The sequence below is a fragment of the Ceratotherium simum genome, chromosome 2, assembly GCF_057802395.1.
Source record: "Ceratotherium simum simum isolate JZ-2026a chromosome 2, ASM5780239v1, whole genome shotgun sequence".
Taxonomy (NCBI): Eukaryota; Metazoa; Chordata; class Mammalia; order Perissodactyla; family Rhinocerotidae; genus Ceratotherium; species Ceratotherium simum.
The window spans coordinates 14963082-14973516 of record NC_141901.1 but is presented as its reverse complement, the minus strand read 5'-3'; the positions used below and the strand labels follow the sequence as shown (position 1 = coordinate 14973516).

General features: G+C 43.5%; 1 protein-coding gene across 1 annotated transcript in view; it reads right to left on the bottom strand.

Annotated features, from left to right (window-relative positions):
* Positions 1 to 6701: 6701 nt before the first annotated feature.
* Positions 6702 to 10435, bottom strand: part of AXDND1 (axonemal dynein light chain domain containing 1) — a 102254-nt gene continuing 98520 nt past the window's right edge. The window contains exons 25-26 of the mRNA XM_004425172.3: positions 9945 to 10198; positions 6702 to 6976 (exon numbers count right to left, since the gene is read on the bottom strand). Coding sequence (XP_004425229.2) covers positions 6888 to 6976; positions 9945 to 10198 — 343 coding nt within the window. The 3' untranslated portion in view covers positions 6702 to 6887. The remainder of the gene's footprint in view (positions 6977 to 9944; positions 10199 to 10435) is intronic.

Below are 10435 nucleotides of genomic sequence, written 5' to 3'. Positions count from 1 at the left end.
TTGTCCTACATCTCTAGGCCACCTCCTCACCTCCATCCACAGCTGGGAAAACCATTCTGGCCCAACCCTGCTATGCCCTAGGACTTTAGCCAAGCAATGCATCTTCCCAAGATTATGCGGGACTATTAGATGACTTCAAAACCTATGTATTCTACAACCATGCCAAATTCATTTATTGTTATAGCAATCAGCTTATACGGTTATTATGTACTGAGACGATAACTTTGAATTTTGTTTCAAAAGCCTATTTCATCCAGTTTTAGAAAATATTTCCATATCTCATTAAAAGAGGTTTCCCCAGTCCCTACTCCCAAGGACCCTACTTGGTTGTAGGGGAGTGGCAGTGTTGAAAGGGGCAGACTGAGTAATCTCTGCTGCAGGCAGTGGTGAAGCCAAAGGAGCAGGCAAAGCTCTAAACTGTGCAGAAATGTCAAAATACAAAATGTGGAATCCAAAAGGCTGTCAAATCCAAGTAGGACACAGGCAGGTAATGAAATCTGCCAGAGCCAGCAGTGTGGTGCCAGAGAGAGGAAAGCAAGCACTGAGGAGGCAGCAAGGGATGAAACAAGAGTTAGGGGGAACTCCTGGGTGATTTCCTAGAATGTCTAATCTACTAGGGTTTGCAGTTTGCTTTTGTGGACCAGCCAGGGCACGGTCATAGATGGTCTAGCCCATTTAAAGGGCCAATGGCAATTAGAGCATCCCTGAAGTGGGAAGGATTTCTCATTACCACAGTCTTGGCCCATACCCATCCCAGTGCACTGGGTATTGGAGTTAAGATGACATCAAGGGTTGTTGGTCACTTTTCACCGCATGTGGATGGTTCCTGATCTCAGGTTGGCAAATGTTGGCTTGAGTAACGAAGAAGGAGGGAGGGTCATGCTGGTTCAGGCATACCCAGAGCCAGGAATAGAACAATTAGAAGTGATGCGAGGGTAATAATGTAATAATGGCTTTTATGACCCTTGATAATTCCTTGTAGCATGTTTTTGTTTTTTTTTTGTCAAAGGCAGATTTACCTATATATCTGGGGAGTACCTATGGTATCACCCACTGGTTATTCTCCTCTGATGTCTAATTCTAGACAATATTTAAATTTCTCATTAGCTTGCCAGAGGGTACCTTCCAGGTCTGCTTGAGTGGCCTATGGTATCTTCAGGTTTTAACCAGCTGTTGGGGTGGGAGGGCTTGATGGGAAGGAAATAATGGGTAGAAGTTGCTATGAAACTGTGTTCTGGGTGAAAAGGTATAGTGAATAGTCGAAGGCAAATCCTTCAGAGATTAGCTAGGTGAACTGATAGTGCTGTCTGCAAGGTCCCAGCAGCAGAATTCTCTCGAGACCCAGTGCTGCATTCCAACCAGTTACTGATCTTGAAATGCTGGGTGGAGGACAAGCTGGACTGTGTAATCCAAAACTAAGATATGTACTAGGGAACAGTTTCCCTCTGGAAATTTACTTTAATATTAATAGAGGGGCAGTATATTAGTCAGTTTGAGCACTATAACAGAATACCATAGACTGGGTGGCTTATAAACAACAGAAACTTATTTCTCACAGTGCTGGAGGCTGAGAAGTCCAAGATCAAGATGCCAGCAGATTTGGCATCTGGCAAGGGCCCACTTCCTGATTCACAGACAGCCATCTTCTTGCTGTGTCCTCACATGGCATAAGGGGAAAGGGAGCTCTCTGAGGTCTCTTTTATAAGGGCACTAATCCCATTCATGAGGACTCCATCTTCATGACCTAATCACCCACCAAAGGCCCCACATCCTAATACCATCACATTGGAGGTTAGGATTTAAACATATGAATTTGGGGGTGGGATACAAACATTCAGCCTACTTCAGACAGTAAGCTGATAAAAGATGTTCCAATTTGGTGTTGGAGTCCACCATGACTAAAACGACATGGCCGTGAGAGTGGGACAAGTCTATGACAAATTCTATGACAATGGTATTCCAGGGCATTTGGGGATTGACAGTGACTCTTTGGTCTGTCTAGACCTGACCTGCATTTACTGTGCAGGCATGTGACTTAAGGGCTGGTGTATTGCAGGTTGTTGGACTTGAAATAACCAGAAAGAGGTCTTCCTAAGGAGGCTTTGCAGGCCCACTTTAGAATTTCAAGGGCCACTCTGGCTCACCAGTAGTATCAAGGCAGCACTGGAGCTCTGCAGTTTGGACTCCCCTATGTGTGGGAGGCCCAGCAGCTCATTCTTCCAGTGCCTCTGCATTCCATATCCTTGGGGGTCATGTCTGGATGGCTAAGTATGCTCCTCATTAGATTGCTCCTGGCTGCTACAATGTTTTTTAGCAGAGTCTATTGGGACTATAAGGGTTCTGATGTCCTCTAGAATTTTGGCTTGTCTGTCAGTGCGTTTGCTCAGTAGTTGAGCTTCGTAATAAGCAGACGATGTGGAAGTCAAATCCTTTGAAAGAGGGATCAACTGCACTTCCAGCTTCCTCTGAGTTTGGAGAGGCAAGATAGCACTGTAACTGAGAGCTGGATTCTGCTGTCAGACGTGCCAGATTTGATCTAGACTCTATCACTAACTAGATGTTTAACCTTAGACATGCTGCTTATCCTGATATGAATGGGGGTAAAAGTAGAACCCATCTCAAATAGTTGTTGTGATTAAATGAGATAATATGTGTGAAGCACTTAGCACAGCGCTTACGCAAGGTAAATGCTCAGTAAATGGTGACTATTATTGTTTTTCTGGTTTTAGCTCAGAAGCTCTAAATGATCAGGCTGCATCCAACTAGGATCCTGGCCGGGGCCGACCCGGTGGCGTAAGCAGTTAAGTGCGCGTACTCCGCTTTGGCGGCCCAGGGTTCGCAGGTTCGGATCCCGGGCGTGCACCGACGCACTGCTTGGTAAGCCATGCTGTGGCAGCGTCCCATATAAAGTAGAGGAAAATGTGCTCAGATGTTAGCTCAGGGCCACTCTTCCTCAAGGAAAAAAAGAGAGGATTGGCATCGGATGTTAGCTCAGGGCTAGCCCTCCTCACAAAACAAACAAACAAACAAATAGGAGCCTGGCCCCCTCTCCACAGGTTGCCCCCATGCTTCAAAGGTAGCCCTGATGGCTAGTAGCCCCTGCCCCCAGGGAGGTTGTCCTTGGACAGAATCAGCCAAAGAACTTACACATGGGGTCTCATGTGTTAGAATCCCGCCATGATATTTCAAGCATTTATTTCAAAGGTGTACAGCTCTTTGGGATGCTAGTAAAGCAAAAGCAAGACAGAAGAGAGGAGTTTCTTCTCCTGGTGAGCAATAGTTACTGCCAGAAATCAGACAAGCTCCTCTTTCTTTCTTGCCTAGGTTTGACTATTTGGGTGGCCAGAGTAGAAAATGGGGGATGGATTACTAGTTGTACCTTGTAAACTCCAGGATCTGTTGGACATCTGGTTTGGGGATATCTGGTCTACCAAAAAGCAGTTTCCTTTGGCGAGACAGATCATGGGAACTGCTGATTTTATCTTCAGACTTTTGAAAGTGTTTCTCACAGCTGGCCTAGAGGTAGCCTAAAGTACACCTTTGCCAGATCAGGGGCTCATGGGGCCCAAGCCCTGCAAATACAAGAGGATGCTCTCCAAACAAATAGAAGCAACTGCAATCCAGAAAGTCATGCAGGAGTCCTTTCATCAGCCATTCGAGAACAACAGGAACACTGCCCAGGCAAAATGGCACTGCTGTATACTGGGATCGCAGGGAACCTCTGGAAACCTGCCTTCACTGGTCTTGCCCTTAGATGCGCATCTTAGACAAGTGCACCATCCAGGAAGTCCTGCTTCTTGAAAACTTGTACTCTACAGAGTTTGTCTCTGAGGTCAGGAGGATTAGGGGGCTTGCTCAGCAATCCTGAACAGGAGATTGTCTTGGGGCTGTGGTAGACTTGGCTAGAATGAACTCTGTATTTTTCTGAGGCAGAGATGGAAGTCCTGATGAACTAACTCTAGGCACTGCTTCATATCAATACGGCTATGGAGGCCCTCAGCCTCCGGCTCAGATAGCAAGCACTCCCATTTTGCAGGCATGCAGGCCCTAGGCAGCAGGACTACAACAGTTATACTCCTAATTTTAAAGAAACTCCCCTGCTACCTGTGGGAAAATACTTGGTGGTAGGTGGCACACGTATTTGGAATTCCAGAAGTGGGCAGACTGTGCTCTACAGCTTTGGGGTCTGCAAGCAGAATTCCCAGCAGTCTTTGAAAGTGAAACGGAAAATGTAGGTTACCCAGGTAATATCTGAGTCATTCTCCAGCTAGGAAAGGCCAAGAACAAGAGGAAAGCCCATTCAATGTGTAGAAAGTACCTGACAAGTGACCAGATCACGATCAAGTCAGTAGGACCATAGTGTAGAACCAGATCTCTTGGGAGAGAATTGCATGTGCCCACATGCATGGAGTAGGTCTGGGTGTGTGGTGAAGAGCCAGGCCTGGTGGATGAGGGCTTACTCACCAAACTTCCAAAGTCCCTGAGCACACTATGGTATGCACCTTGAAACACTACCACCTCATTTCCCAGGGACATGGAACATGTCAACACTGGGATCGGGGGCTGGGACATAGAGGAGTATGATGAGGCCCATCCAGTTTCCTCTCTACTGGAAGACCAGGCCAGCTTTCTGGAGATGAGGTCAGCATGGCTTCATCTGGACATCTGAGCACAGAGTAGCTGGTCTCCTTTAGCACAAACACAACAGCCTCACCTGGCAGCCCAATTGCCAGAGGTGTGCAGCAAGAGCTCCTCCCTCCACTCTGCTTGGCAGGCCACCTCTGGGTCACCCTGAGAAGGTGTGCCAGAGTCTCAAGGACTATCTAAAACTTCCTACAAATCAGCTATTTGGGAAAGTGGAGCTGCCCATGCTTCTGGGGAGCAGCAGTGTGGATGCCTTCCCTGTATTGCGCTTATTTTTTTAACCACCTAACACTCATTATGCCTTCCTACCAGCACCCTGATTTTCTTTGGGCATTTCCTTTCCCTATACTGTGTTTCTTCTTAGTGGAACAGTAGAGCAAGGTGTCCTTCCTTCCCTTTAAGGAAGCTAGAGAGGTCCCTGAAGTCTTTTCACCATTTCTGGTACATCCGTGGGGTGGTGTGTGACCACAAGGTAGTCTTTCTCCTTCTTAAGACTTTGGCAGAATAACGTAAGGATGGAAGAAATGATTGGAGTTCTTTTGGCAGTAGCAACTGAATGAGATGGTGAAGCAATTCTTGCTCCTGAGATCTAAAACTACCTGGTCCTGTCTGTTCCTAGCCTGGTTCTTTAAGACTTCCCTTCAATCCCCTTAGCTCCCCAACATGCTGTCAATAAATTATCCTTTTACTTGTATTTGCAAGAGTGGGTTTCTATGGCTCACAACCAAACCACCCGAACTAATATTTGGTAGGTCCATGGTACCAAACATCTCATTCTTATTGTGGTGGCAGCAGGCATAACTCTGGCATTTAGAGACTAAACTTTCCATCCAATGGAACTGACATGATAGCCTTTGACACATTCTGAGTGATTAAGACTCTCTTGTTCAGAGATGAGGGCTGCTGATTTATATGGAAATGACCACTCATGCCTGCAAAGTGGGAAATTAATAAAAAAGTATTAAAGCCCACCAAAAGACCCCCAAATTTGCTAGAATCATCCAAGAATCTCTTTGGGAAGGCAAAAAGGTAGGGCTAGCTATGCCCCCACAGGTGGTAACTGTAAGCGCTTCAAGCCAATAGCCTCAGCTTGGGCTTTCAGTTGGGCCACGAGCACAGCCAGCTCTATGAAGAATTTCACGTTTTCTTCCCCCAGAATTAAAGAGTCATCCAGCAGGCTTAGGTAGACTCTAAGCATTTTTGAAACCCATTCCATACACACTTTGATGATGGCCAGGGGTAGGCCTGGCCAGGGATTTGGCTTAAATAAGGCTGGGGGCTCTGCAGTCAGGGAGTTTCTGAGGCTTAAGGAGCAGGCAAAGGTCTAAAATTCCAGGAGATAAATCCAAAGGAACTCCAAATATGTGGAGCCAAAGCATTGCAGAAATCTCACCATAGGTGTTTGGAGCCAGAGAGATAAGAGCAAATGCAAGTGAGGCAGGAGCAATGAGGCAGGAGGGAGCCCTTGCTGAGTGATTGCCTAGAATGTCCGTTTATCATTTGAAACTTATTTTTGCAGGTTAGATCATCTCTAGTGCCTAGATGGATCCAGGGTCATGAACAGAGCAGACAAACAAGACAATAAAGCAAAAAATGGAGATTCTGGGTGAATCTTCAGCAACACTGGCCCCTATGAAGGAAACCATCTGAGCAATGGCCTGGAGGCTCAGCGCTGCTATCAAACAATCTAGAGGCGGGTCCAGCAAGCTGGGGCCTCTGATACCCATCAGCTCTATGACCTTAGGGAGTCTTATAACCATTTTGGGCCTCAGTTTCATCTTCCCAGCAATGGGGATAACAGTATCTCCTTCACCTACTTTGTACCATTATTGTGAAGATCAGATAAATCATAAGGATGCCTGAAATCATAAGCAATCTAAAAATGCTGCAGAAATCTAAGCATATTATCAGGATCCTTTTCTTTTAAACAGAAAAAATAATGCTTTTTGTTTGCCACTCTTCTCTGCAGAGTTCAAAGTCTTCAAAAAGCATTATTTTCTTGATAGAAATTGACACTTTTCACAGATCTCTGTTAGGAAATCAATTGAAGAGGCTAGGAAACTTTTGCACAAGCTATTTTTAATCTGGGGAATATAATGCACTGATTCCCTATAGCCACTACTTTTAAAGATAAACTGTTCTTGGGGTGTATGTTGTAGCTTTTCTAGTAGCTGTTGCAAAGGGAGTCCCTCCAGTCGAGCCACGTTGTCAGCTCAGTAGCACAGATGGTGAAGCCCAGCGCCCTATGGAAGCTGCTTGGGTTTGGTCTTGTGACTGAATTTAGTCCGGGTTCTGGATTTAGTGTTGGGAGGACCCTCTTTGTTCTGTACCCCTGAAAAAACAAAAACAATTAAAGTATTGTAGTAACAATATCTTATATTTGCTAAGGACTTTTAACTTTACAAAATATTTTTAAAATCTTGTTGTGCCTGAGTAACCCCCAAGCTACAAACAGGCTATCTGCCCAAAATTTGACTCTAAATTGGTTATTGGGATTCAGAACATATTTTCCCAAAGTTTAAGCATTGTCAGTTAAGTGCCTGAGGTCTGGGACCTGGAAAAGGGGACTGTGTGGTGAAGGAGAGAAGAGAAAGAGGAAGAACATTTCCTTCTTCCTTCTTGTATATATCCCAAGCTTGGTGGAAAAAAAATTCAAATTGAGCTAGTATCTGGAATCCTGCCATATCCATTCCTGCACCCCTGTTCTGTCTCCTGGTCCCTCTGTCTAGTCTCCGGTGCATAGACCCTGCACAAGCCCCACCCTCGGGATGGGTGCAGGAGGCTTTCTGCCATCAAGCCTGCTCTCCCTGGCTGTTCCATGACATCAGGCTTCTCAATTGAATCCTGCCGACCAGCTGCTGCCCGCTCTCTCCTACCTTTGATCACCTTGTTCACACCTTGTTTTGCTTTAGTATATCTATCTCCCCACTCCTAATCATAGGCCTCCTTGAGATCAGAGACTAAGCCATATTCATCTTTGTAAACTCCCCTCTCGATTCCTTTCTTTATTCACAGTTCAGAGCATGATGATTTGCTAATTATTAAAAATATTGACTTAAACAAAAATAAATGTCCCCCTACTCTGTCCAGATCTTCTCTTTACTCAGCATTCACAAGGCTCCTTCCTTTACCGTGTATATTTTTCCATCCCTTCACTGCACAACTGTCAGGAGAAAAGTCATCTCACTGCACTAACTCATACAAATATGACACTGTATATGCCTTATGAGTGTCAGACTGCTCCAGAGGCATCTGCGTTTTTTGTGTGTGTGTGTGAGGAAGATCAGCCCTGAGCTAACATCCGTGCTAATCCTCCTCTTTTTTTGCTGAGGAAGACTGGCTCTGAGCTAACATCTATTGCCAATCCTCCTCCCTTTTTTTACCCCCAAAGCCCCAGTAGACAGTTGTATGTCATAGCTGCACATCCTTCTAGTTGCTGTATGTGGGACGCGGCCTCAGCATGGCTGGAGAAGCAGTGCGTCAGTGCGCGCCCGGGATCCGAACCCAGGCCGCCAGTAGCGGAGCGCGCGCACCCAACCGGTAAGCCACGGGGCCGGCCCTGCATTTTTTAAAGGAGTTGCCTGCTAACCCTAAGGAATGTCTAACTTATGGATTTTCCAGAGAAAATATTCAGGTGACTTGCATGGCATGGGGATTGCCTCACTTAGGAGCCAATTCCCCTAAGCTTTGCAAAGCTTCTCCACCTCCACTTTTGAGCCCCCTGGCAATGACTCTGATGAGGGTACCAGGAAGGAGGGGGAAGGGTGACTCTGTGTGTAGGTTATTATTTGCAGGTTGGGGACTAACTGTATATAGTTATCCTGTACCTAAAATTATTGAAACTTTTATAGTCTGGATTTAACCTAACCCCCAGGACCTTTATGGAAATAGACAAAACTAAAGTCACTTATTCCATATTCAGGTAACCTCTCCAGTTTAACACATAGGCCTTTTGTATGGTTTGCATATTTATTTTTCTGCACTCTGGAAAAAGTCTAGTTTTCAAATTATCAGGGTAAAATTGCACCACAATATGAGAAGATGAAATTTTTTTAATTCATGAAAACTCTCTCCCATATATTCAAACCTAAAGAAAGCTAAAAGATCATCACACTTGGAATAATTAACATTTTACCAGTTCAGAGTTAACAGAAAGAGAGAAAATGGGCTCAGACTCTTCCTCTAAATAGTGTTGATACACCATACCTGGGGCCAGAGACTGAGGGACTAGTTAACTTACTGCTTTTGCTGGGGGTGTAGGTGGAGATAGAAAAGAAAAACAGAAAATAGATATCTTCCTGGTATTATCCTTTGCACCAGGAGTTGTCCTGGGAACAGACAACAGGTTGAAGATGAAAGCAAAAATCAAAAAATGGTCTCCAATATTGGGGATATTGACAACTGCTTGAGGGCAGATTACAGCACTAATTAGAGATAAGAAAACAGAGAATTAAATTCCTTTTCCTGTACAATAAAGGAGATTATTTTCATCATAGAAAATCCAACAAGTACTGAAAAATAAAGGCAAAATTCCCCCATAAACCTCCATCAACCAGAGACAATGTCTGCCAATATTTGGGCGTATTTCTTTCTGGTCTTTTTTTCTAGCTTTAAAAAATTGTTTCATATCCTGTTTCTTGCATTTGATATTTTAACATAAGAATTTCCCATGTCATTACAAACTCCTTATAAACACCATTTCAATAGTTGTGTAATATTCAGTTATATTAATAAAGCATAATTTATTTAACCTTGCTTCCATGATTGGAGAGGTAGGTTGTTTCTATTTTTTCCTATTATATATAATGATACACTGAACATCTTTGTGCATTAATTTTTTGTGTATATTTAGGATTATTTCCTTAGACTAGATTCTCAAGAGTGAAATTATTAGGTCTAAGTATATGCATATTTTTAATGCATATCCATTTGTACTCAAATTATTTTCTGAAAGGGTTATCTGTCTGTCCACACACAAAGGCTTTCTGTAAAACTAACTACTTTGCCCCTTCTGACCAGCATTGTATTCTTTTCTCTTTAAAAATCTTTGCCAATTTTATAAGTAAAAATTATCTTATGTTAGTTTACTAGTCTACAGTTGTTAGTCATTTGCTTTTCCTTTTTGTGAGTTGTCTGAATAAGATGGTTATATAGTTAGATGTATGTGCATTCCTATGAGAAGTATGAACTAGTACATCAGCACTAAAGATATTGATACTCTTCTAAAATATTTGTGACCCAGTCAAGTTTTCTTTCATAAATACAACCTAAATAAAGCAAAATGAGAAAGCAGGCCTCACCTTTCTTTAAAGATTTTGAGGAACTTTCTACTGGCCTGATTTCTCCTTCTTCTTCTTCTTCTTCTTCTTCTTTTTCTTCTTCTCTTTCTCTTTCATTTTCTTCTTCTTCTCTTTCAGACTCCTTCTCTCTAGACTTTATCAATATTTCTTCTAGTTCTTTCTCCAATTCTTTATTTCTTATAAGGGTATAATGAAGTGTCTCATTTACATTCTCAAACATCTCCTCTGCTTGTCTGGCTCTGCTTTCTACCTCTCTGATGTGGACAAAGTCCAGAGAAACACAACAAAATGGAAAGGTTCAAAAAAGTATCTTTCATGTATTGAAGCTCATTGTCTAAAAAGGGCAGTGGGATTAGATGAATGTATCTTAAGGGTACAAATAAGAGAAGCAGTAGCATCAATGATTAGCCAAGAATTGGGGGCCTGAGAGCTACTCTGGATGGTAATGTCAGAGTTGCAGTTATGCTGTGATTTAAGAATACAGCATATTA